Source organism: Bombus bifarius, unplaced genomic scaffold (assembly GCF_011952205.1).
Source record: "Bombus bifarius isolate JDL3187 unplaced genomic scaffold, Bbif_JDL3187 scf7180000008208, whole genome shotgun sequence".
Lineage (NCBI taxonomy): Eukaryota > Metazoa > Arthropoda > Insecta > Hymenoptera > Apidae > Bombus > Bombus bifarius.
In genome coordinates, this window is record NW_022884511.1 from 1,289,442 (window position 1) to 1,316,730 (window position 27,289).

General features: G+C 32.1%; 3 protein-coding genes across 9 annotated transcripts; 1 reads left to right on the forward strand and 2 right to left on the reverse strand.

The window, feature by feature from the left end:
- Positions 1-89: 89 nt before the first annotated feature.
- Positions 90-7,153, forward strand: LOC117210628 (bcl-2-related ovarian killer protein-like). Of its 3 annotated transcripts, none has more exons than XM_033453828.1 (5): positions 90-975; positions 5,782-6,093; positions 6,374-6,764; positions 6,839-6,897; positions 6,980-7,153. In XM_033453828.1, exons 2-5 carry the CDS (start codon positions 5,827-5,829, stop codon positions 7,112-7,114), a joined length of 852 nt encoding a protein of 283 aa, XP_033309719.1. In that variant the 5' UTR covers positions 90-975; positions 5,782-5,826; the 3' UTR covers positions 7,115-7,153. The 3 variants fall into 3 exon arrangements, with proteins under 3 accessions (XP_033309719.1, XP_033309718.1, XP_033309717.1); XM_033453827.1 differs by lacking the exon at positions 90-975 and adding an exon at positions 3,929-4,176; XM_033453826.1 differs by lacking the exon at positions 90-975 and adding an exon at positions 4,932-5,468.
- Positions 7,124-13,988, reverse strand: LOC117210624 (intraflagellar transport protein 80 homolog). Of its 4 annotated transcripts, XM_033453815.1 has the most exons (16): positions 10,771-13,988; positions 10,535-10,713; positions 10,321-10,431; positions 10,065-10,243; positions 9,894-9,983; positions 9,679-9,816; positions 9,485-9,609; positions 9,163-9,411; positions 8,915-9,078; positions 8,645-8,842; positions 8,417-8,567; positions 8,172-8,343; positions 7,984-8,106; positions 7,770-7,909; positions 7,558-7,696; positions 7,124-7,461 (listed from the first exon to the last, which is right to left on the reverse strand). In XM_033453815.1, exons 1-16 carry the CDS (start codon positions 10,863-10,865, stop codon positions 7,363-7,365), a joined length of 2,352 nt encoding a protein of 783 aa, XP_033309706.1. In that variant the 5' UTR covers positions 10,866-13,988; the 3' UTR covers positions 7,124-7,362. The 4 variants fall into 4 exon arrangements, with proteins under 4 accessions (XP_033309706.1, XP_033309705.1, XP_033309708.1 ...); XM_033453814.1 differs by having other exon boundaries at positions 10,535-13,988; XM_033453817.1 differs by having other exon boundaries at positions 7,124-7,483; positions 10,535-13,988.
- Positions 13,985-26,524, reverse strand: LOC117210621 (multiple epidermal growth factor-like domains protein 8). Of its 2 annotated transcripts, XM_033453800.1 has the most exons (25): positions 25,668-26,524; positions 24,987-25,301; positions 24,758-24,921; positions 24,409-24,686; positions 24,146-24,330; positions 23,704-24,052; positions 23,397-23,608; positions 23,083-23,316; positions 22,633-22,920; positions 22,385-22,522; positions 22,055-22,299; positions 21,356-21,973; positions 18,362-21,259; positions 17,870-18,294; positions 17,456-17,799; positions 17,171-17,376; positions 16,823-17,102; positions 16,537-16,738; positions 16,439-16,465; positions 16,021-16,336; positions 15,753-15,928; positions 15,406-15,659; positions 15,199-15,210; positions 14,915-15,102; positions 13,985-14,839 (listed from the first exon to the last, which is right to left on the reverse strand). In XM_033453800.1, exons 2-25 carry the CDS (start codon positions 25,189-25,191, stop codon positions 13,985-13,987), a joined length of 9,099 nt encoding a protein of 3,032 aa, XP_033309691.1. In that variant the 5' UTR covers positions 25,192-25,301; positions 25,668-26,524. The 2 variants fall into 2 exon arrangements, with proteins under 2 accessions (XP_033309691.1, XP_033309692.1); XM_033453801.1 differs by lacking the exons at positions 24,146-24,330; positions 24,409-24,686; positions 24,758-24,921; positions 24,987-25,301; positions 25,668-26,524 and having other exon boundaries at positions 23,397-23,646; positions 23,704-23,809.
- Positions 26,525-27,289: the final 765 nt, after the last annotated feature.

The following is a 27,289-nucleotide window of genomic DNA, read 5'->3' on the forward strand; positions in this document are numbered from 1 at the left end:
ATCTTTATATTAAAAATTCTTTGATGAGAAGATATAGAAAATTATTAATTTTTAAAATTAGTCATTAAACTATTTTAATATAAAAATTTTTATCATATTCATAATTTAACATTAACCTTACCATATCCGGTCAAATGACCGATTTTAAAATTTAATTTAAAAGTGTACATTCATTGTTATATCTTTTGTTCATCCAATTTCATGTAAATTATTATACTAACAAAAATTGAGAAACTGATTAATCAGGTAATGTAAGAATTTACATAAAGTTAGATGAACAAAAGAAATAACAATGAATATACAATTTTAAATTAAATTTTGAAACCGGTCATTTGACCGGGCCTAGTAAGGTTAATATTAATAGTACATCCTTATATTTTTCAAGCACTATCACGATCAGAAAATGTGAGTCTAAATTTTCATTCATTACAGTGTTATTACTATCTTAATTAAAAAAAGCAACTTGAAAAAATTATTAAATATTTCAAGATCATTTGATCAACGTGTATCCATTAATTGCAAATTAATCTCAAATTTTCTCAGAAATGTTTTTCGTACAGTGACTCAACCGTTGTACAGCGATGTAAGTAGGGATAACACTTGTACGGCGTTCACGCAACATCTTCAAGCTACATCATGTGTAGTTGAAAAGTCACCAGTATTGTTCGCGCTGTGTTCTCTACAATTTCGACGGTGCGTCGCGCGTTCCCCGTATCCTTCGATCATCTATAGCTTCTTTTTAAATTGTACAACAATCTAATTGACGTAGATAGATTCACGAATTCTAAAAAAGGGAAAAATATGAATTGTCTGTCATAGACAGCGTAAGCTTTTAATATAGTGTGTTCGATAAAGTAGTGATTAAATGTACAAACTACGAAAGTGTTTGGAACCGATTTCACACGTGAACTGTAATCGTACGAACAACCGTCAAGAAAAATAGCGATAAATCTCTGTACTTCGTTAACATTCAAGGTAACGATATATATAGCTTCTTGTTGAAACACTTGCAAATAATTAATTGTCAATAAAAATAAATAAATAAAATTGTATGTTAGCCAATAACGACAATGTAACGATATATCTCTCTCATGAAGAAATCGTTTCTTCGAAATATATTTCGTAAGAATTACGAAAAGTGAGTTTTTAACTAAAGTGTAATGCTTTTAATTTTTCAAAAGTTACACCAAATGTCAAGTATATCAAATACTTTATTTTATATTTACAAAAAAATTGAAAAGCATCGTTTGTTAGTTATTGCAAGCGACAATAAAGAGATTATTTTTTGTATTACAAAACTGGCTTCAGTTTTTGGGAAATTTATAAAAGGAGGGGGGTACAGCCGTTACCTGAAGAACATGTAGCCCGCATCTTTTATTCGATGTCGTCTCGACCTATATTTTCGTACTGTTAGTTACACGTCGCCCTTTCAATTCCACACTTCCTCTTTTTTTTCTTTTCTCTACTCTTACGTCACCCATGAAATTTACCGGTAAACTTAATCGACGACATGATAAATTATGTAAATTTATGCAGGAAACAATCTATTTTCTAAATACGGTGTATTGTTAATAACTTAAGGATGGAAGACATCTATTAAAACAAGTGAAAAGATACGTTTCAATATGTTAGTTATGTTTATGTAACGCTACAGTTGATTTAAAAACAATTCTAACCATATTCATGTAATATTGCTCAATATATTGATCTGTAATACTGATAATATGTATATCTTTGAATTGTGATATTTTATCTTTTGTATCGTAGTGTATATGTGTAATAGCTTCGATTAATTCAGTTAATTTTAATGTTTGAAGAAATTAGCTGCCTTCTTTCTCTTTCAAGAAATTACTCTCGTTTAGCGATAATATGATGCTAATATATACGGACGGCGCTATTTTTAATGATTTACTTGATCTAATAGGAATGACTTGTACACATGTGCACGATGCATCACGTAACTAAGATAGAAGAAATTTACAGAGCCAGGAAAAATCATAATTTTTTAAATTAATAAAATACCAGGATTTATCAATCTGTTTTTAGGGGAAATTCTAATCACTTATTATAAATCTTTATAACTGTATCTATTTTAAAATGTATTAAAAATGTATCTATTTCTTGAAAAAATTCAGTCATACCTAAATCTCTTATATCCTTTCTTTTTCCAAAGTTTAAAATATTGTGTCTTCTTTGAAAATTTGTACTGCCTTTTCTTTATTTTTTTTTTTTTTTTGTCGAAATCCAGTGTTATCAGTAAGTACGTTTGCAGCCTTTCTTTTTAGCAATGGTTGCCATTCGTATTTTGCGAATGACACCGGTGGTCTACGTGCTCAAAATACAAGATATGTTCACGACAAAAAGGTTCAAAGAATTCGAATCGTTCAGCATATATCGCCACTCAGAATCGTACTTTCTCGGCATAAAGAATCACAAGGAACTCGCCTTCTCCCGATTCGTGATTTATACTCTTCATCGTCGTTCTTACATTTACGTTGCCTTTAACTGCACTGAAAAATTTATTGACTTGCTGTGGTTTGATTGTCTGCCGCAGTTGTCCATTCACCAATTACACTCAATTTGTTTCTAATTGAATTTCAATAAGCTTACCGTGTAAAATGTTTATTAACGTCGAATAGAGTAAACTTTTCAGTTAGGCGATGCTTAAGATAATTAATTCGCGTGAATCACATGATATAAATTTCTTTCACTATGTTAACGAAGTTAATCGTTTGCAAATCTTTGGAATATTTACAATTACTTCGTAATAATTTTATCAATAATGTTAATGATTTAATCATCTTAAACATCAGCTGACTCGAAAATTTATTCCAATTGGCAAACGTTAATGAACTTTTTTATTTTCGAGTCGAATTTTGCCAAAGTTAAATTTTTGAATTTGAACATTTTTTTGTACAAGGTTACTGTAAGTAATTCACTTGTTGTTCCATTACCCTGTATATTATCTTATCATCGACGTTCAAATTGCAATGATAATATACGTGATAGAAAATATAAATATTTACGTATATACTTTTATGAGTAGCAAGAAAATTAGCCTAAAATCTAATCGCAGGTGACGCAAAAATTTCTTGCAAATGTTTCACAATTTCGGTCACGTTCATGTCATCCATACGTGTCGTTTCCACGTAAAACTTTTCAAACACGATAAACGTTTTTTACGTTATATAATTAACATCTGGCTGTGTACTTTTGTTACTCATACGCTCAATTTTTTATAGAGATAATTTCTGATGACTTTCTCGCTTAAAACTGGAAATATCGATAAAACTTCTTTTCCACTAGTCTTTCATGTAATTAGAATTGCATCAAAATATATTTTAGCTATTTTCGTATACTTTGCTAAAAAATTTACTTCAGAATCTATTCTTTTTTTCAATTTTTCCATCTTTTGACATAAATTCAGTTCTTATCATAATTAACGATTCCCGCGATAAATAATTGGCAATTAATTATGACTATGTCATATGAAATAATTAAAGAAACTGTAAAAACGATGTTAAATTAATCTTTTTTCTGTTCTGCTATCCTTCAAGTGTGTTTCTATGACCTAACTAATTGCTATCTTAAGCAACTCGATGCTTCAATTAACCAGTTAATTCAATTTAGCTTTCGCCTAATTAAACACCCTATTTCACCATCTCTAACGAGAATGATCGGCTAATTAAAAGGATTTAATCTCAATTGGGTGACTAGAATGTACAGTTTTTACAATCAATTTACTTAATTACAAATTAATAAATATCCGCAGTCTAGTCATTAGACACATGTTCGACATTGTTTATTTTACGTTATTCATTCACCTTGACCATTCCAAACAATAACTTACGAGTTCGATGGTTTTCAAAAAAAGCTAAGGGATCCGTCATATAAAAATACAAAACTGGCTTAATTAGCGGATACCATCGCGACACGGAAATAAGCCTTGAAAATTGATAAAACAAACGATTTAACAAGCCGTCGCGCATTCTCCTCCAACGATAATCAACCGGTCAGCTACACCGTTGATAAGCGATAATTCAAAAACATATTACGCATATAATGTGTATGTGGAACGTGTTAGATGACAGTGAGTAATGAGGCAGTCGAGCGTTAATTACAATGAGACCAGACTTTCAATTGCGGGTCCAGGAGGAGGAGGAGGTCCTGCCAATGGTAAATTCATTCAGTTCATTCATTGCTGATGCGAAAATCAAATAAATTAAAAAGGAAATTCTTTCAACTCTCCGCTTCGATACATGCATAATCCTGCAGTTCTTGTAGGGTCTATATGAACCGAAGTGATATATTCCAATAGACATTATTAAAATATACACAGTGACTTGAATTAATTTTCGGAAACATTTGTTTCTAATACATAGTTGACTGTTTTCTAATATATTAAAACAAATATTGTTGTTGCTATTTATTCAATGTATACTTTCCCTAGATAAGAAAAAGGAAACTAAATAATACTTAATTTCATGCGGTGTCTAAATATAATACGAGTTGCAGTAATATGGAATTTGAAGAAATAGTAATATTAGTTCATAAGTTTCATAAAGTTTCAAAGCTACGTTAAATTACAAGTTGCGCAAACAAGTGCAACGAAATTGCTAAACATAATGTTACGTAGGCTCTCAAAAGATAATCGGCCGGCTGGACATAGTTGATAATTGATAATTAACGAGCACCCAGACGAGACCAGCACAGACAATACGCAATTAGTTTTTCACATATTACCTATGACCTATTACTATACAAATAAAATGATTCTTTTATCGGTTAACTTATAATTATAAAGTCACTAAGACCGTTGCAAAAATCTGTCAATCTTTAATTATCAAGTCTATTAATCGAACGGTTGATTTGTTCAAATATCTAAAATCTACTAAAAATCTACTAAAATCCACTACTAAATCTACTAAAGAATAACTTCTCAGAACTGGTATTAATATCCACATAATGTTATCATCGCGTACAATACTCGATTGTGTTATAATTGAAAGATGACCTTAAACATGAGGCCAAACGAATACCTTAATTAGCTCGCTATTTTAATTAGGCTGACCAACGATTGGACGACCATGATTTTGCAGTTAGACGAGCGGATATCGCGCTAATTTAGAAATGACACACATCGTGCCTAATTCCGCGCTAGTTAAGGAGGCAAATGATCGAATAAAAATGAGTATATAATATGCACACAATGAAAGTGTATCTTAGCGGCGCGGCACACAAAGCGCTGCGCAGCATGTCAAATAGCTGCGCTAAATAAGGCTGCCAGATAACAACAACTGTACTCGCCGGTGGAATAATAATTGTGTTACGATACCTGGCGTAAATGTACTATGGCATTTTGTAGTGGTAAAGACAAAAAATGCATCTCGGTGTCTCAAGATCATCATACAGAAACTGAAGATATTCATCGATGGACTTTGCCGTGTCTTTGTGACGACCAGGAAGAGGTTTCTGTAAAATTAAATTATCGTCAGAGCAAGTAGCTGTTGCACATTACCATTCAGAAGTCTTATTACGTATCTTATTAGAATTTTTACTTTTCTCTATACCCCTAAGAAAATCAATATGTAATTATTAAATATGAAATCATATAGAAATTTGGTCCAAATAGATGTGGTTTACAATTGGAAAATAGTATAAATTAGAAATTACCAAGAGGCTGAATGTTTAATTCTTTCTTCCATAAAAGGAAAAAAGAGAACAACCTATCCTACGAGATAAGATGTCAAGTTTTTTTAACGATCATTAAAATTCTTTAAGCCTGAAAAGCCTGAATGGCAGGAACTCTCCACGGAGGATTCTTCAATGTCTGGGCTCGTCGGATCTTTACGTGGCTTGGAGGATAATAGTGGGAACACAGGGCAACCGTATCGTAGGCACAGTCTCGCTTTATCTCTCCACTCGAATTTAGGCGCTTTTCCGCTTCCTAACAATCAAGAAGCTTCGCCTTTTCACGTCGTCGATTCAGCACGAAGAAGATTCAGTAATGTCAGCGACGTTGTTTCCAGAAAGATTTCTCATACGATTCGATGGAGAACGGTTTCAGCTTCGATCGAGCTCACAGTATCACAGGTATTTACTTACGTATCACTATCTCATTAATAACATTAATCTCTTAATGTAAGTTAAATTAGTAATATAGTATAATATATAATATAAAATTAGTTATATAATATATAACAATATATATAAAGTTATATAATATATAATTAATTAATAATATATAATATATAATTAGTAATATATTATTAATATGGATTGGGAATCCAAGTGATAAATTAAATCTTCTTCCGCAGTTAACAGATTAATTAGTAGCACAATGACAATTTAATTAATTAATGTATATGTGTAGGGATCGTCGTTATGTGCTCAATACATCCGAAATCGTTTAAAACGATCTGGAATTTTTCACCGAAAGCTGGGTCTGAAAAGAATGAGAAGCGCCATGTTGCTTCCTGGAGGTGCAGTCGTTGGCGAAGTTTATCCAGAATTAGTATCAGTTGGAGCTGAACTGGAAAAGATGCATCCAAATTTGTTCAATCGTGTTGCACGACAAATCGGTTGTGGTAGTTTCTCATCAGAACAGTCTGCCAGCGAGGCCATTGCCGATATCTCCAGGGAAATGATCAGGAATGGAGAAATGACTTGGAGCAAAGTGATAGCCCTTTACGCGGTTGCTGGTGGTATTGCCGTAGATTGCGTACGTCAGGGTAAACCTGAGTATTTACCTGCTATACAGAGAGGTAGTTATTTTAAAGTTGAAATGCTATTCCTTTAATCTTGATCTCCTTACGCTTAAAAACATTTTTGATTTGAGGTATGACGGATGTATTAGAAGAAGACCTTGCAGCATGGATACAAGCTAACGGTGGATGGGTAAGATGAAGTGCATTATATAAGGAAGATATAATACCCGAATGTTCTTTAAATTGAAAAAAACATATATTTTTAATTTCAGTCCGCTTTAGCAACACGATACAGACCTGTTACAAAAGAAACAACGTGGTATTCACGGAAACTTATATTTTTATTTTTATTCACCGTCTTGCTCATTTTTATGATCTCTATATTTTTAAAATTTGTAGTTTTATAATACATATAATTATGTAATATAATTACATAAAAAAGTGACTTATACTGTATAGTATTTAAATGTAAATTCTCATTTATGTAAAATATTTGTATACTAGATTCCAAAAGTTAAACAAATCATCGTGACATTTATCTCATCAATGATTAAAAATTTTGTTTAACTGAAAAATTTGGAAACACAGGTGCTTTGTACTTTATTTTTATATATTTTAATAAGTAATTTGTATAAAGAAAGATACTGTTACGCTTTCAAGTATCCATTTCTTGCTTCATTGTTTCGTTTTTTTGTATTTCTGCTTCCGGTAATTCAATTTCGTCTCGCTTAAATGGAACCTTTTCAGTAGCTTCCTGGTGAAAATTTTTTGTCTCACTGCTTGGTAAAAATATAAAAACTATGTGCAAAATATTCGATATTGTGCAATGTGATAAATTTATTCAATTTACTTGCGTCTTTGCAACGTTTGCCATATATTCAAGAAAATTTTGGTTCGTTTCTTTCTTATTGATTACTCGAAGATATTCTTTTCTTGCGTTCAATACCTCATCCAGTTGCTTTCTGTGTCTAATCGCTAATTCTAATGCTCTAAATCAATAATTAATACATTAAAAATAGCAATATTTTTGAAAAATTGTTTTATAAATTTGAAAAATGGTACCTATTCCAATTATATATTTCAATGTTAATTCGTACAGCTTCCTCAGTTAATCCGTTTTGTAAAAGTATGCCTTCTGCAGTTAACAGATCTCCCGACAGAAGCGCCATTTCCGCTAATCTTTTTATTTTATTTGGTAGACTCTAATTTCAAAGATTTAAGATTATCGACTTATTTAGAAAATGAAGACATTTTAATCTCATGTTTTTATTATTACCTTTATATACTGAATATAATTAACTTTATCGTATCGCGAAATTGCTGCATATGCTTCTTCCGCAGCATCTAATTCCTTATTGTCAGTTGCCATAACAGCCATGCAAGTCCACAATACTTCATTCTATTCATAATCTTTGTGTCAAGAAATTTCGATTTATTCGAAAGAAGAGGATAGATATTAATTACCTGAGCAATTCGGCAAAGAGACAGTGCTTCTTTCCATCTTTTGTTCAGTATATGTTGATGAAGACTAATAAAAAACGTATAAAAGGAAGAAGCCACTAATGCTCCATCACCACGTCGTATCATTACCATTCCATTATAGACATTAGCTATACTTGGTTGTTTACCAAACTCACTAAAAGCATTAATAAAACATGTATTGTTATTGAGAAATAACGAATCGCATTTTATACAATAGAGTTAAAAACCTGCTTTCTTTATCGATCCTTGTTTTTCGTATAATCTTACGATCGCTATAATGCACACAATTAGGACACAACCATACAGATAATGTTGCATCCAACATCGCTGCTAAAACATTTGCATCAGTCGCCCATGCAATATCTTGTGCCATAGCAGCTAAACAAATAAAACGAACAAGTATAAAGGTATCCCTAGCAAATTGTATAAATAAATCTTTTTTTAACACTGCGTACCTATTTTACATACTCTACCAAAACCAGGGATTCGTATAGAAACTAGAAACAGATCTTTGTTTATGTCGATTAATGCTACTTGTCGATCAGTTATTCCGCCAACATGATTCAACGCAACCCTTGTAATACTTTGAAGATGTGTGTAAGTCTGGTTTTCTGTTATAGGTTTATTATAAGCCACTTCTAATACATGAAGAACTAAAAAATTTTGTAATAATCTTTATATATTTTTACTTCCTCTTTTTTATTTAAAAACTTATTTTATCATACGTTTTTCGTTACTTTGCGATCGTATAACTAAAGTATCAGAACATAGCGATACGCAAGGTGGGTAAAGTCGTTCCTGTGTTATTCCTTTCCATTTTGGAGTTCCTAATAAACGACCTTGATAACTGTACAATGATACGCTATTCCATTCAACTAATAAAAAATGCCTTTAAAATAATGCGTTTATAAATTATTTCGTTTTCTTTTAACCTCTTAATATTTTTTTAATGTATAAAATAATTAATATCTACTTTTCTGCAAGAAGTACCGCTGATACACTAGTATTTTTTAAATCGAATATAGCAGGAGTATTCCAATTTGCTACCGAATAAACATGACACTGTGCTGGTGTAATTACAACTAAATAATCAAAACCAAATTCCAGCTGCACCACGCGATCCGATATCTCTAATGTTTCTCGTATTTCATTACCCACATTTCTGACTTCAATTACTTTTCTTTTGACCAATGTGGCTTCGTAATTATTCCATTCCAATCTTCTGTTTTCCGTTCATATGAAATACGCAAGTATGTATATATTTACATAATATTTTATTTTAATGATTTTTGTACCTGTCTATTATATGTCCTGTTGATACAGTTCCATTACTACAAGCCATAGCTACTTGTGTGCTATCACTTGACCAAGCAATACTGTATATACTTCCAGAATTTAATTTTTCTAATGAATGAGACCACTAAAAGTATATGCATATCAGTAAAAAAGAGTACATAAATAAATAATAAAATATGTAATATGAACTAACTCCTGTTTTATCACAAAGTTTGATTGTGTTAAATGATCCAACAGCAAAGTAATCCCCAGAAAAGCTCCAGCTTACTGATGTAATAGGATAATCTCCTATGCTACTAGAAAATAGCTGAGTACCATTAGGATCCCATACCTTAAATGAAAATTTAATTTCTCATTGATTCTTTCATTTGTATAATTAGATTTTTCTTTAAATTTTTCATATTCCACCTTATATCTACAATCTTCACCACCAGAAATTATCAATCCATGAGTGTGACTCCAACATAAAACCAAAACCAGACCATCATGAGCCAATAACTGAAATAAGATTTTTTTTCAAATATTATTTCTTTCTTTAATTGTACAAATATCATATACATTTGTTAAATATTATTTAACCTTGCGAGGTTTGGAATTAGAATTAAGCGACTGAAAAGTTAAGTGAGCTCCCTGAGAATATAATACTGTCGTACAATCTGAACTCCAGGCAGCAGATAGTATGGGGAACATGCCTTTAACAATAACAGAGCGAAGCATGCCACTACGTGACCATACTTTTATCAAACCATCTTCACCAGCTAGGATTATGATAAATTAGAAATTTACCAAATAATAATTACTCCAATAACTACCTCATCTAAGATGTTTTAATTACCAGTCAAAAGTGCGGAGCCATCACTACTCCATCTGCCTACTGTCGTTGCTCCTTTATGAGCATCTATGCTCTTTTCTATACGTCCATTTTTATTAACTAAATGATATTTTCCTATAACAAAGATATCAAAGCCAAAACTAGTAATATTGAAAAATGAAGTTACAACCAAAATAGTACATTTTAGTATTACATCTTTAAGTATAAAAACAAATACCGTCGGCTGTAGTAATTAACAGAACATCTAACGACTGTTTTTTAGTAATTAGCGCTGCATAATTTGGTCGCGGATGCCATTGCATGTCGGTCGGATAAAAATCATTAGGAAATTCCGTAACAATGCTAGAATGTGCGGTTCCACCTTCCAAATGCCACGCTATTAATAAATGATCCTCTCTGAAAAGGTAATCACTTAGATTATTTATATTTTTTCTCGTAAATACAAAATCATACCCGCATGAATAAATCTCTTCCGTCGAGCTCCATGCTACACAAGTTACCAAACGCTTATGACCATTACGATTTTGTGCAGATATTTTAAATCTCATTTTATACGTATCTGTCACCTTAACCCCTGTCTGAATGTACGTGTAAAAACGTTTGCGGCTTCACGTAAAATTACCATGCACGTAACATCGAACAACATTCTATACATATACAAATTCGATCGCATGCTTAGAGCAACCTTGAAGTCCGGGAATTTGTTGGTGTATAGTTACTATAGTAACAGAATGTACACCTGCGTATTATACTTTTGATGGGATGAGAACTCATCGGATGAAACCCAATTTTACACACGTTTATTAAAGCTTTCTCAATACAACTCATTAATCTTCATTAGCACAACCTCAGATTCCTCCCCACAGTACAAATAAATCCACGAAGCTGGCGAATCCTTGTAGGGATGTCGGCACCCGGACTTCACAACCTTTTCATTATTACTTTTATAAACGATGGTATCTCATAATGTTACAAACATTTTTTTTTTGTTTACGCGATGATACAATGCCGGCATTGGAAGATATCGCTTACATTGAATGCAATGTAATAATTATACATATATAAAATAGAACATTTTGGAGATAACGCTCAGATCTGTACAACCGAGAAATTATACATTTACTGTGTATATATAGTATGTATATATATATATAATATATCTCTATTCACGTAAATCTATATAAATGTACATACATGTTAGTTTGTATTATTCTTATACATATGCTTACAGGCTGTCGCGCAAATCTCGCGATGAATATTAGGATAGTTGGTCGCATGAAGATAAACGAATAAAATTGTACACCATGATGAAAATGAAACATGAAAATGATATGCTAGTAAGATAAGAGAAAGAAATACAGAGAAATATAGCAACAAAAAAGACGTGATACGTGATGACGAGACTTATGAAACGAGAAAAAAAATAAAAATAAATTCGGAGATTCAATAGACAGGATGTGCTGCATTGTCATATGCACACTTATCAATTACTCAGTGTATCATCGTTCCTATAATCAAGGAACAACCGTGCATTCTTACAACGTATTGATGACATAATTAGAATGCTCCCAAAAGTAGTTTGAAAATTTCACACTGTACTTTTAGAAAATATTACTAATCCTATATTATTTATTAAGAATAAATACGATAGTTTTACTCAAATATTACTACACATATTAATTATATCGCTGATAAAAAATAAATTGCGTTAAAAAAATTGAGTTGAATAATATATAAATCTTTTAGTTTTGAAAACTTTTTCTACAAATACAGTGGGAATTATTCAAATCATGTAACAACTATCCTGAGAAACAATCTGTACAGAATATATTAAACTCGTTTGATACTGCATAACAGTTTAGCATAAAACGCCTCGTGATATTTACACCTACTTATGTCACTACATCGCTCACTTTCTCAATTAATTTGCTTATTATAATTATCCTAAGAGTATGCATTATTAATATCATTACATCAACATCCTATGTTTTACTTTTATATTTTGATTAATACGTAACCTTGGTTTATCATTTTTGATAAAGGACGCGTTTTGCTTTCAGTTTCGCCAAATTCAAATCACTATTGACGATATCGTACTATTAATATTTTTACAAATGATATTATATGGTATCGATAATTAACATTTGCAATGTGCATCTCTCATATTTACAACATTCTCTAATTAAAATCTTTTACATATCTATTGTTTCTTGTCATAAATAATATGTCATTATGCTATGACACTCATATTATTCCTCATCAGTTTTTTTTGGCATAGGAACCTTTTCGATGCACGCATTATCGAGCTTCTTTCTAATCAACTTCTTCTAATACTGATCGTTTTTTTAATTATGCGGATACAATTCATTTTCGATCGCAGCCCTAACATACTTTTTAATATAGCATACAAACACATGAACATGTGCACTTATAGTGAAATAGATATAGCAAGATCATAGAATTAATTAAAATTAGTCACATGAAAGTTCACTGATTTTAAACGTAAAAACAGTAATTTAAAAAGATCCATGGAAAAATAAGGTGGTCGACATATCCGGAGCATATGATCAGTTTATGAATGATTTTTACAAATTCAAAATTTTTTCATTTAGTCTATGCTAAATTAATTGATATGTTTACTTAACATTTAATTTATTACCTTGCTATATCTCTTTTACTAAAATACGCATCATATTTGAAGATCACCCTGTTTATTAACTGTCAGAAAATAGCAGTGCCAGTTGACATATTACTATCGTATTTTTGTTGCACTGCATATAATCTCAAAAGCGTTTATGGTGAAATATTATATCATTTCAAGCTTTACAATTTGTTCGATACCTAATATTTTAATAATTCATTCATAATAATAACAACATCAGTTGTCTTAGTCACTCACTTAGATTTGCACATTATCATTGAGAATCTCATATTTATTAAATTTTTCGGCAATTTTATTCTAGATATTAGAATACAAACAAGATTTTAATAGGTAGAATAATACCTATAGCTGCCTTTTTTATATTTCCTTTCATATGTATATTTCGATTAGATGGTAATGCAAAATTTCATAAAACACCGATAAAATCATCCACTTTCCTCAGAAGGTAGCTGCGAATGTTTCAAGACACAAAATCATGTCCCGTTACATAAAATGCTTCTACAAAATTGTATAAATTACGAATTAATATATAATTACAGATCTTTATATACAAACATACAGTCTCGTCATGGAATGGTATGACAATATATATGTAGGTGTGTATGTGTATATATATTATCATTTAGTTTAAATACCCCTATAACTTCTTTAGAACTATAATACAACCATTAGACTAAAATTTCATATTACTGGCGGACATTGAACAATGTCAATGATGACGAAAGACAAACATCGTTATTAAAGTTCAACAAGTGAAATCGTCGATTCGATTTACACAAGTTCAAAAAATATAAATGCTTTTCGTAGAAAGATTTTTAATTTATATGATCGCGTACCAAATACCACAAATAGGTTAATGATTAAAAAGATGAGATCAAACGATCGATAAAGATAAAGAATAAACATGATCGCTACATATTTCTTTTGCTATAGGTTTCGAGAGCATAAGCAGACTTAAAAATGAAAATAACGAACAGATGAAAATAAATGTTTACAGAAAGAAGCTCAGTTCAACGCGTGACTGTTTCTACGTCTTAGGAACACTCTACTGTTAACTGGATAAACTCTAGTTAACAGTATTAATGAGCTGCCAAGAGCTAATTCAACAGGAGCTTGTCGACCACCAGGCAATCTAATGAAAACAGTAGCTACAGCAGCTACTCCATCGTCAGTAGGCTCAACTGCTACCGGTCTAACGTCACTGTGAAAGCTAACTAATTTATTACGTCTGCTTTTCCGTTGAGGCGAGCTTGCATTACAATCGTTACCATCTCGGTCATAAATGATGGTAGCCGATGCGAATGGTCTTTTAGCCATATGCAACATCTCGACAACATGCCTTCTCCGCGCTCTTCGAACATCCGCCGCCTGTTTCGCTTTCCACGCGACTACGCAACCAGCTAAAAATAAGAAAAAACAAGAGAAAAACACAGAAAAAAAGACGAACAAATCGATGTGAAGTTGATCCTGTCGAAAGAAGATCATCCCGTAAGCAGCTCGACCACTGATTTCCGGATGTACAGGATCAATTGCCCTTAATGCAATATGAAATTTCGTTTCGTGAAGTTCATGTTTGTCCTGTGGTAATGTTAAGACCAACCGATTCGTAAGGTTTCTAACAACCAAGAACGTGTTTCTATTCTCGATTGTTAAAAACGTAGCCAAACCGTTTGCATAGCGTTCCATCACAATATACTGAGGACCGATATTCCAAGTTGGTTCGGTAGTAGTGCCGTTCATAGCAAATGAAAATGTATTATGAGGATGGAATTCGACAATTTTCATTTGGCTACGAGTTTGTTTATCTAACCATGTATTATGTGGATCCTTACGCCATATAAATCTGCTATCCAATTCGACCTATAGGTAATTTCTGATTAGAAGATATCTAATATTTAATGCCTTATAAATAAAAGAAGTATTTTAAACCCATACATCTTGATATCCAGTTGATGAATTTAATGTAACAACGAAAGAATCATCCCGAGGACTAAGAAATAGGTCTAAAGCCCCTTGAGTTACATCCACCATGACTCTAATATCGACATTCATAAAACGTGGTTGTACCATATAAAATACCGTTTGACCGGGATTCAATGGTTTGGGTTTCATTTTACATTCATCTGTAATTAGTGAAAGGAAGATTACTGATTAGTGATTAGTGATTAGTGAAGATTAATAAAAGGAAGTATATAATTCATCAATGAAGAAATACGAACCATAAGATCCTCCTGATATAATAATATGTTGCAATTTAAAAAAAATAATATTTAATTAAAGTATATAATATAATAATATAACAAATGCACATAGCAGACAGATTTAGAAAATGTGATAGAATTTTTATATTAGAATATTTTTAAAATAAAATAATAATAAAATAATATGATGATGAAACTATGGCATAAACCTATTAAATAACCTACCTATTAATTTAGAATCAAAACACATCTTGTTGTCAACTGTTACAGTTTTATAACACTGATGACCCATAGTTGGTGTACCAGCATAATTTTCTTTACATTTACTGCATTGCACCATCCAGCATGGTGAGCCACCAGTGTTTGTACCTTTCATAGGTCCACTGGTACAAGTTGGATCACTTTCTGTATTATTACCACAATTACACTTTTCTCCAGTTACAGGATCACAAGTGAATCCGTGTCCATGACATTCACAACTAGAAAAATATATTTTTTACATAATACATAGAATTGTAAGTACATCTAGTGTAATAGAATACGAGTAACAAAGTTCATATAATAATACTAACGGTCGACATACGTCCCGAAGATCTTCTGTTCCTCTGAAATAACCAGTCATACATTCCCCACATTTGTCACCTTTCGTATTATTTCCACAATTTACGCATTTTGCTTTAGCTACAGGGCCTTCAACTAATTGCTTTTTTAATAATTCTATAGACATCTTATCAATTGAATTTGGATCCTATAGAAAAATGATATTTTCGTTTCTAAAAACGTCGATATTTATTCTTATTTTTATATATAGTTGCAGTTTCAGTATGAAGAATAAATTACCGGTACAGTCATGCTTTCATTAATACATATTCGAGTATGCCCATTGCAATACTCAAGACATGGAACACATTGTCCATTGTCTGCTGGATTTCCAACAAACAAAGGCAAACATTTGTCACATTGTGGTCCCATAGTGTTATTATGGCACTCTAAGCAAACATCTAATCTATCTGGGCCGGCGCAATTGCTGTGACCATTACACTGGCACTGAATTGAACAATTGGCACCTACATAACCAAAGTCACAACGACAAACATTTGGTTCTATACACGTTCCTCTAACGCAACCTTGCGTACACATCGGAACACAAATTTTTCTAAAAAGAAAAAAAAAGAATAAATTATGTATATTTATAATAAAAATGTTATAAATATAAGATATATAAACAAATAATTCAAAATTCATACTTAAACCTTACCTCCCAAATTCATTAAATGATGATGGGCTGAAATAAATATAAAATAATTAATAAATTATCTATGCAATAAAATTAATGAAAAAAGAAACAAAAATTACGTTTCAGTTTTATATCCGTCGCCACACATGCATTCGAACCCTTCCTCTAAATCGAAACATTTTTCACTTTTTGGAGAGCACGTATGGTGTCCGTTCGTACATTCATTTTCTGGTGGACATCTTACATAGTGCCAAGAAAATACTGGTTTTGATATTACATTCGGGATTAGCATTGTAACATTATCTAGGATTCCCAAAGACTCTAAATAATATAGGAGTGGTATGAATGCTGTAATTTTTCAAACGAATTACTAAACATTAAATACTACATATTATATTTGCTTACGTGGTTCAGTTTGAGGAAATTGTTGATCGTATAACATTCCACATGTTCCACCAGCTGGATGGTCTGCTGGTGCTTCAAGAGAGCCTTCTGTACATATTCCTTGTCCAGTTATATTAGCTGAATCCAGAGAACACCACCCACAATGCGAGTGTTTCAAACATGTACTGCATTGTTTAAAAACTGAACATGGTTCAGGACAATGATCCATATCGGAACTACGTAATACTAGTCCACATACACCGCCAGCACAATATAGAGGTTGATATGACGGAGAAATACACTACGATTTGTTAATTGATTGTAAGATTTCAGATAATTAGTTCCAGTTTCTCAAACTAATATATTTACTTCATTAAGCTGCGTCGACCATCTACATTCCCGCCAACCACCTTCGGCCCCCGTGCCTTTTAGACAACTTCTACAGTCTTTATGATCAGCGCATCGTTTTTCACATTGCGTACTTCCCATTTTAATACTTGATCGTTCAAAAATGTCATCTGGTACACAATTCCAATCGTATACGGGTTCTCCCGTTACTGCAAGTCCTAATTCCGCTATAAATGTTTTGAAAAATTATTAAGAATAAAAACTATTAAGCGCTTTGCACTTTTTGATATTTTTTTTAAGACTCACATGTTTTTAAGACCTGTCTTGTCCACACGCAACCTTCAAGGCTATTACATTTCTCACAGTCACTTGCTGGACATTGTCGCTCTCCACATTGATTTACATCTGTTACCGATATTTGTCTAATATTGCATTTATTTAATTCATCGCAATCTTTTTCGGACGGTATGCACTTTCCATTTGGACAGTTTGTACACCATTTGCATACTGGCTCGTCATTTTGATAATATGGCCATTCTGCTAAACATTCTGTGCAAGTTTTAAAATTTTGACATTTTCTACTGACCATCCATTCTGAATTACAAAAAATTCCATTTGATCGTTGAGCTTGTGTAACGTTAATATCACATCTAAAACGGATATTTTTGTCATATAGTTGAAATCACTTATAAATATGTTCACCGAAATATAAAAATTTACCTGTCATCTTTATTAATTGATACTTCATTAGAGAAACAAAATGAAGCATTTTTTCCACTAATTGTGATAACAGAACAAAAGGAACATCCAAAATATTTTCTGCAAGTGATTTTGTCTGTCCAAAGATTACACAGATCTTCTGGTATGCTTATAAGTGTGACATGACTTTTAATTCCACCATCAAAACCACCAACTACATATACAGCATTAGATTCTGGATCAGCATGAGTCATTGCATGAGCATATGCTGGTGGTGGTGGACTTCCAATAACTTCCATGTCTTTTGTTATTAAACGAATCCATAAATTACATGAATATTTATAAGCAATTAATGAATCAGAAGTATTATGTGGATTTTGACGACCACCAAATATTACCATATATTCATCAGTAGTGACAGCAGAATGAAGAAATCTAGCTTGTGGCTGTAATAAAATGTTATTTTTATTAAAAAGAAAAAACTAAATAATAATTGATGAAATATTTACTTACCAAACTACTTCCATCAGTAAGATCATCATCAAATGGCGGAAGTACAGACCACGTGCGAGTTTTATAATTCAATGCATATAATTTATTAGAAATAAATGTTCGATTTATCGCATAAGTGTATCCACCAAAAATGTAAAAACTATCTGACTTGCTATGGTATACAGTTGAATGACCATATACTCCTAATGGTCCATTTCCAATTGTATTTATTGTATCCCAAGCTTCGGTTTCTAAATTAAATTCCCATACTGTATCGAGGTAACCATACTTAGGACTAAATCCTCCAATTAATATTAGACTTTCTGATTCTCCATTTCTACGCAAAGTTAACGTATGTCCCGCCAAAAGTGGTGGTTCTCTCTTAAATTCATCCTGTATAATTTGCATCCACCTCTGATTTTGCAAACTAAATTTCCAAAAGTCGCTTAAAGTGTTATTCGATAATCCTTGAATATCTTCTTGTTTCATTGACAAACCACCATAGACATATATTTGTTGCCTACTATGGACTATTTCAGTTGCATGGAAATATCTACCTTGAGGCATTGTTGCCTCTGAAGTAGATTCTACTGTAATAGGCATCCATGTATTATTTTTAGTATCAAAAAGTCTAATATCATTTAAAGGACCATGACTAAGAGAGTATCCCCCAAACATCCATAAACTACCCCTTCTGTCAGCAACCAACGTATGACCAAATCGCGGTAAAGTTTTTCTCAGGTGGTCTAAATGATCGGCTAAGTATTCGGAGTTAAATAGCTCAGTAAAAATTAACTGATGTTCTTTAATCTTAACTGAGCAATCACGTCCTCCATAACCAGGTGTACAAACGCAACGCCCGTAACCTTTATCGCAAATTCCTTGTTTCTTAGATGAAGTGCAATTATTAGGGCATATTTCGATATCACAGCTGATTCCTACAAAACCAGCTTTACATAAACAATTACCATTACGGCATTCTCGATTTCCAGGGCAGTCATTACATGTCATTATCAAATAACTTGCATTGAAACCTTCTACTTCGTCCAATTGTTTATAATGAACAGTAAGAAATCCAGACTTAGCTTCTACAGTAACAGGATAATCTGTACTTTCTGTACAGTAAACACCTAAAAGTTGACTCTGATGACTAGTCGATGATGAAACAAATTGAGGAAGTCCATCATATACATAAACACTATTTTCTTGGCAACTAACATTAATATCATCATGTATAGTAAATTGTATGACACTTTGAGTTCCTGAGAGCATGTTGTCTGATGAAAGATCTGTTTTTGGACTTACTATCCAAAGACACTCTCTTGTTGGAGAATCTCCAAGGTGACTTTCCCATAATGATAACTGTGAGTGTCTGCTGCCAAGACCTTGTTTGCCGTTTCCTTCTCCTCCAAGCATACCTCGAGACATACAACCATAGTAACACATTCCGCCATCTCTTGGATCACCGTAATAGCCTTTTTTACAACGTTGACACATATCTCCTTGTGTATTATCACGGCAGAAGCATACACCAGTTTGCCGATCACAGATGCCTAAATCTTTGTCTCCATGTTCATTGCAATTACACTTTCTGCATCCAAGAGGTGTCGTAGCATTACCATAACTGCCTGCTTTACATTTTTCACAATATGTACCATTAGTCCAATCTTGACACTTATCACAAATGCCTGGTCCTTGTAAGCAAGTGGAATGATTATAGCAACCACAATTTGTTCTACAATCTGGCCCTGTCCAGCCAAGGTTACATTCACATTTATAGTCAGGTGCTTCACTACAGTAACCATTTACACATTTCTCATAACAAGTCTTAGTACAGTTTTCTTTGCCATCTCCATTGAAACCTCTTTTACACTGACAGCTAAAACTACCATGAGTATTTGTGCATACTGCATTGGGATGACAATCATGCAAACCCAAATCACATTCGTCGACGTCTGGACATTGAGCGTATGCCCAACCTGATTCATCTGTTTCCAAAGTAGTATTTTGATATTCATTGATGACTAAACTACAATTGACGTGCGGCTGATTAAAATCTCCTTGTACACATGCTCCTATAATAGGGTTTTCTAAACTGTAACACCACCCACAACTTAATGAGTGTAAACAGTTCGAACAGTTTGTGTGCCGACTACAGCTTTTGCATTGATCATTGCCTGTTAAAGATGATCCAGACCTTGATGTTACTCCCATTAAACCAGCTTGATCCATCCATTCTCGACACAAACCAAATTGATATTCAGATGTATATACCGAAAAAGAAAAACATTCCTGCGTGGCCTCACACCAGACGCATCTTCCGCGCTCATCTAAACATTGTGTACAATTTGAACGTTGTCTACAAGGAATTGGACATTGATCAAAACTAATAACTGCATTAGGCAGTCTACCTATTCTTGCACAACGAGCTTCCTCTGTCCACCATTCACATAAATTACTACCAACACAAGATTCACATGAAATATAATTAGAACAATTAGCACAAGCTGAAGGAGTGATAGTTAAATAATGCCACTCGCGAATAGGATTCCCATCTTCGTCCCACTCTACATCAGCTACACAACTTTCCGTTTCGTTAATTGAACGTGAGAGACATTTATTGATGATATCACACCAGCCGCACGAAGAATCAGTTAAACAGTGAAGGCAATTTTTATATTGATGACAAGAACCGTTTTGAAATGGCTCGAGATATTCAAATGTAAATACTTTTGGATTCTCTGTTTTTTTGTTGTGAGTAATTTCCATTTTACTAGCATATGCATAACTTGTAGTAACCATTCTTTTCGATTCGAAATCTAATAAATATCTTCCTGGCAACAACATCATTTGATGTCCATCTGGCCATTTTGTTGGAATACATTGCGATGTCTCAGCAGTTAAATTTGCAACTAATTCCTAAACAAATTTAATGAAAGAATTTATACTCTACATTAACATACTATAAAGCAATTTAAATTGTTAAATTAAATAAAAAATAGATGTGCAATTTACCAATTCCTGAGGATCATCGCTTCTTGATACATGTAAAGTTGCACTATTATAACTGACACAAATTTTCAAATGCTCCACTGTGCTATCCCAAAAAGATTGAGGTGGTCTGAGAAAGCCAATTAATCTAGCAATCATTTCTCCTCCAAGTGCTGATTCTGTTTTTGCTCCTTGCATAGATGGAACATTAAAATCTACCGTAGTGGCATTAACTATTGTTACAGAGTCAGGCTGACTAAAGTTTACTGGGGGTTTATATTTTAAAAATGTCAATCCAGGCCTTTTATCCATTTCTCGACATTCTTCAACTTTTATAATTTCTGTGCCTTTCGGACCCCACCATCCAGGTATTTGTGACGGTGTATCGTCTCGAAGACCACAAACACCATAATTATCATCTTTATGATGACAACGTGCGTTCTGAACACACCATGTACAAGTTCCGCGATTTAGCTTATTCGACACAGATTTTTTTCCACGTGCAGTTGTACCCCATCCTCCACCAGGTTGGCCATGTATTAAACAAGAATGACAATCTCCAAGTGCAGGACAAACTCCTAGACAACGCGTCGTTTGAAGATTTGTTGTACAGTTACTACCAATAGTTCTGCCATAACATATCTAAAATAAATCAAACATTTTTGATATTAAATATTCATTACATAAAAAATAGTAGTTACGTTTTCTACATTAGGAAGATACCTCGTCTGCTGAGCACCAACCACATTCTGGATTAGCTGTGCATTCCATCAAACTTTTATGCCTTGAACAAATTTGCTCAGGTTCTATATTATCTTCATCTCCTGGTGCAAGCATTGGCGGTAATGTATATGCAAGCAAATCTGCATTTACGTTTCCATGATAACCACCGACTAATAGCAATGTATTTCCATTCCGCACATCTGCTGCATGTGCAAATACTCCCTGTTGTTTTGGATAACGAGAATCTAGAGTATTATAATAAAAGTTCTAAAATGAAAACAATTAAGATTTTGCTTGATTTTTATTTTAACTATTGAAGTTTTCATTTACCTTTGTCATTTAAACCTAGTACATCATGGCTTACCCAAGCATGACAGCCTAAGTGATAAAGATACATCTGATTATCATAACAAATTTCTTCTTTATTGTGTCTATGAGAATATCCGCCAAATACAACTAGATAATTCCCTGAAAAAATGTTTAATAGAATTTAATATGTATTTAATATGTATTTAATAGAATTTAATATGTGCTTTGTGATTTATTTACTAACAATTACAATAAAGACATATAATTACCTATAATATTACAAGTATGAAATGCCCGTTCTCTTGGAACATAAGTATCTCTCAAGTGTGCTCTCGGATAATGAATTTCAGACCAAACTTTTCTGTCAAGTTGAAATACAAACATTCTATCTGATAATTTACTGAATCGTGCTACACTGGCTACTACTCCTCCATAAACTAATAAAGAATTAGTAGCATGATGATACACAGTGGAATGTGCAACTACACGTACATCTAATTCTTTACCACCTCGGGGGTGTACTTCTTTCCATCTTTCCGTGGTTGCTGTGGGATCAGCTAGAATTGAAACAAATTTAATACAAAATATTTTTCTTTCCTTTTTTGTATAATAAAATAATAATAATGATAATATAATAATAATAATAATAATAATAATAACAACAACAACAATATAGTAATAATTATAAATAATAAATATGCTTTGTTCAATAAACTTACATAAATTCAATTCAATCTTATACAAACTCGACGAAAATTCACCATCAACTGTACTACCACCAAAAAGATAAATGTAATTATTTGCTAAAGTAAGAGTATGCCTTGTTAATTGCGGTGGATAAAATGGAGAATCTTTTGCTCGTAATGTCCAGGTGCGTGTGTTAACATTGTAATGCCACAGTTCATTAGATAAAGAACCATCTTGTACTTTCCCCCCATATATAACAAAACCACCTACCAATTATATAATTTGTAAATCATACTATAATTGTGTTAATTCTTCTTTTCATATTTTGAATAGGTGTACGACTGACCGTCATATCTACAAGCTGCGTGACCATATCGCGGGCTTGGTGTGGGTAATTTATCAATTGGTGATTTAGTAGACTCATTTTTTGCCTTAGATTCTTGGGCATAAATGTTGTCTCTAATAGAATCTTCTGCACTTTGTTCTTCCCAATTTAATACACCACTTTTTATATGAAATTTTTGATAGGGATTTAGGTTCTCAAGATTTCTACGATGTCTAATGTAACAGTAAGTAAATAGAAAAAATACCATTAACTGCGAATTAACATTATATTAATATTCAGTAATTATATTGTGTATCTTATTTTTTACCTTGTAGTCTGCGCATATCGAGGTCTAGGACGTCTAGAATGTTTTCTCCTAAGGTCATCATTTCTTTCTATCCTAACTGTACTTTTACTTGTTTCACTATTTCTGCCTTCATGAATTTTTTCTTCGCGATTTTTATGGTCTGCACTTCTAAATTTTGACCAGTCATGTCCATTTTCTGCATTTCCAAGATTACGTGAACTAAAAGTATTATTGTCTTTAATGCTAGAAAGTACTTTCCACATAAGGGACGATTTACGAAGACCATATAATTCTTTTTCATCTGCATCTGTCCGTTTTAATTCAGTAGCAAGAAGCATAGGATCCAAATATTCTGCAGATGAGATGCCTTCTGTTTTAAACATACATGGTAAATAATTTTATAATACAGCATATATCCAAATATTTGTAATTATAATAAGTATATTTAGTACTTTTTGTTTACCTAGTTCATTACCATACTCGTCTTCCCATTGACTTGCGCTAAATCGATACACTTCCAAATTACTGAGTATATAATTCAAATCATAGCCACCAAACACATAAAGAGAATCAGTTTCTTTTATATAAATTGCAGTATGTGCTGCTCGTGGTCTTAATCCACCTTCTGAATGAGAAAGCCAGTGCCATCTATTTATCATATTTAGTAATTAGTAAATGCTAACTAATAGTGTTATATTTAATATGATAATATATTTAGTAACAAACTTGTTGCCCTCAGGATGAGTTCTGTGTAATGAACAAGATTGTCCTGAGTATCCATTTTGACAGTCACATCGTTTTAAACCACACTCTCCATTATAACTACAATTATTTGGACAAAGAGCTCTGGAGCAATCTCTGCCACCCCAATCATTTTCACAAAAGCAAGTATTATCAATACATTTCCCATGATTTGTACAATTATTTGAACAATTTGTAACTGAAAATTCTGCATGGAAGCCATCCAAAACATAATTTGTATCACTGTATAAGAGTATTAACATCTATAAAAAAGAAAATAAAGTTACTATATTTTTAATAATTATAAAATATGAAAGACTTTAAATTTACATACATAACCAGATGATGATGTCACTTGTTGTGGTTCTGTTTTTCCACTGAAACTACCTAGGAGTGGAGATCGAAAAGAATCTCCATCATAAACAAAAACATAATCATAACTACATTCTGTTCCCATGGTACGAAAACTTAAAGTGATAAACTGACGGCTGTTATTTGCTGCAAACAATTATAAGAAAAACAATAAAGAAATATTCTTATAAATATCATATTAAATTTTTTACCTTTTATAAGCCATTCACAATGCGAATCTTGAGTATAATTTGAGCCCAAAGGTCCATCACTAATGATCCCCCAAGAATCAGTAAAAACTTTCCTAGTTTTATCACATGGAATTTGTTTTGGAGATGTCTGTGGAGCTAATTCGAAGCCCCGCAACAGGCAACTCCATATTGTAATCCATAGCGTGGTGGACAAGACCCACCCCATTACAGTATATTCGCCTCACTGCTTCTTGATAAAGTAAAACTCATCATCCACGTTCATTGGTCTGTTTTTTAAGTAAGTCGGTTGTAAAAAGCTCATATAAAGAGTCATATCTGAAAGAACATGCTTTTCGTTATTTCAATTATTAATAGCATATAACATAGTTTTTATTTATGAAATATAATGTTCTTTTTCTATATAATAAGAAAATAATAATTATTATTATTATCAGATAGATAATTTTGCATGATTAATTATTAGAACAAAAACAATTATATGCTCATGTAAATCTATATACATGTTTTATCTTGAAACCATCACTATATCATATAATAAATATAGAAAAGCAATAATATATACATGTATTTTAGTTTATTAATAAATTAAATATAAAATTAAGAATTGAATGAAAAGAATTAAATTAAATTATTATCAATGGTACGCAATAAAACTTTTTTATTATAGTTGTTTATACAAACATTTATTAGCCAGTATTGTTAGTTCTGTATTATAAAAACAGTCTTAAATCACATCACAGTGTTCAAGTATACCGTATCACAGTCACGTTGTACAATAATCATGCAAGCGTCAAACATATCGTGACTAGAACTTTACACGCTTATTAAATAAAAAAAAGTTAAAACAAATATTGATTCATAAATACTCTAGTCTAAAATTTGTAACAAGTAACAAGACAACAAAACACTATAATTTTTATCAATTGAATCAAAATCAAGAATAACATTCTTTAACTAAATAGATACGATAGAACTTCAGCTGCGATTGAATCAAAACATTATGTACATACACACACATACACGTCAGAAAAATCTGCACCGTGCTATACTTTGAATAGTTGCATTCTCTGAACGCCAGTTATTTTCAAAATATGTATCCCGATTATCGTGACTCAGATATTGTTATGACAAACCGATAAGCAGTAAAATAAATGTGCAAATACAAACAGACAAGAATTATCGTGTAAACTCTGTTCAGCCTCGCCTGTTGACACCTTGGCTGTCTCTGCATACGAGGTCAGGGTGGGGGCTCTTCAACCGCCATTAAATTCCCTTCGTTTCGAATGCGGTCTCAATATTCGAAAGTTTCCAGGGACACTTCGATTGAAAAAACGCCATACAAAATCGCTTTCCGTCATAGGATCAATTTGGTTCAATTCATACCCACGTGACGTTGACCAAGTCGCTTATATATTTACGCAATAAAATTAAATCATTTTTTTTATAGAATTTTTACACGTTCGCTCCTTATAATATCAAGATGTAACGTAGAGATGGATGATTTTTTTGTTGAATACTTAATTGTATTAAAAATAGACGCGTGGTAACTTTTTTTGCAAATATGAAACGTTGAAAGATAATAAACTGGATCCAAAACTGAATACACAAGTAAATTGTTTTTATTAATAAATGTCTAACTCTTTTTTTAAATATTTGTGATCTATAATCTAAATATATTATATTAATTATATTTAATCTAAAATTATCATACTTTTTACTTTATGAAAGAGGTATTTATGGTCGAGTTATGTTTCAAAACTATGAAAAAGTAAAAAAAGATAATACTCATATATATACATATATACACACATACATACATACATATATGCGCACATGATGACATTATTGATTTTTTATAATTCCATGTATAATTTTCGCAAAATTTAGCAAAACATTATGTAGGAATTCTTTTGTGAGGACAGAGAGAGGAGACGTTTTAGTGGAATTTGTGTAGTAATAAATTTAAAGATTAGTTGTAAACTTTAATTTTCGAAAACTAGCGTTTTTCATGAATATCTATTGTAAATACTCACAATTTATTCTTTTAAATTTTATTCCGGAAATAAGTAAATATTGTTACAATAGTAATTGCATTCACATTTAAATAATTTATATAACAAAAATAGTCTAGTTTAGAAGTTAATATTAATGTTACCACATTATGGTCGTATTGCTCACATGTATAATTTTAAATATGTTATTATATAATTAATATATTATTTATAAACACGAGGCATTAGAATCGTACATCCCGTTGTTTCTTACAAGTTGAATAAGTTAATTACAAATGTAAAAAACTGTTT

Excerpts from the sequence above, each read along its gene's own strand:
- LOC117210628 (XM_033453826.1), top strand. The coding sequence starts at position 5,352 with ATGGCATTTTGTAGTGGTAAAGACAAAAAATGCATCTCGGTGTCTCAA. Across the intron at positions 5,469-5,781 it reads TTTGTGACGACCAGGAAGAG|CCTGAAAAGCCTGAATGGCA; the intron begins GTTTCTGTAAAA and ends AAATTCTTTAAG. Across the intron at positions 6,094-6,373 it reads TCGAGCTCACAGTATCACAG|GGATCGTCGTTATGTGCTCA; the intron begins GTATTTACTTAC and ends GTATATGTGTAG.
- LOC117210624 (XM_033453814.1), bottom strand. The coding sequence starts at position 10,865 with ATGAGATTTAAAATATCTGCACAAAATCGTAATGGTCATAAGCGTTTG. Across the intron at positions 9,079-9,162 it reads GCGGTACTTCTTGCAGAAAA|GCATTTTTTATTAGTTGAAT; the intron begins GTAGATATTAAT and ends ATTATTTTAAAG. Across the intron at positions 8,568-8,644 it reads TGGTAGAGTATGTAAAATAG|CTGCTATGGCACAAGATATT; the intron begins GTACGCAGTGTT and ends TTATTTGTTTAG.
- LOC117210621 (XM_033453800.1), bottom strand. The coding sequence starts at position 25,191 with ATGGGGTGGGTCTTGTCCACCACGCTATGGATTACAATATGGAGTTGC. Across the intron at positions 23,317-23,396 it reads CGCAGCTTGTAGATATGACG|GTGGTTTTGTTATATATGGG; the intron begins GTCAGTCGTACA and ends TATAATTGGTAG. Across the intron at positions 17,800-17,869 it reads TCAATTAATAAAGATGACAG|ATGTGATATTAACGTTACAC; the intron begins GTAAATTTTTAT and ends TATCCGTTTTAG.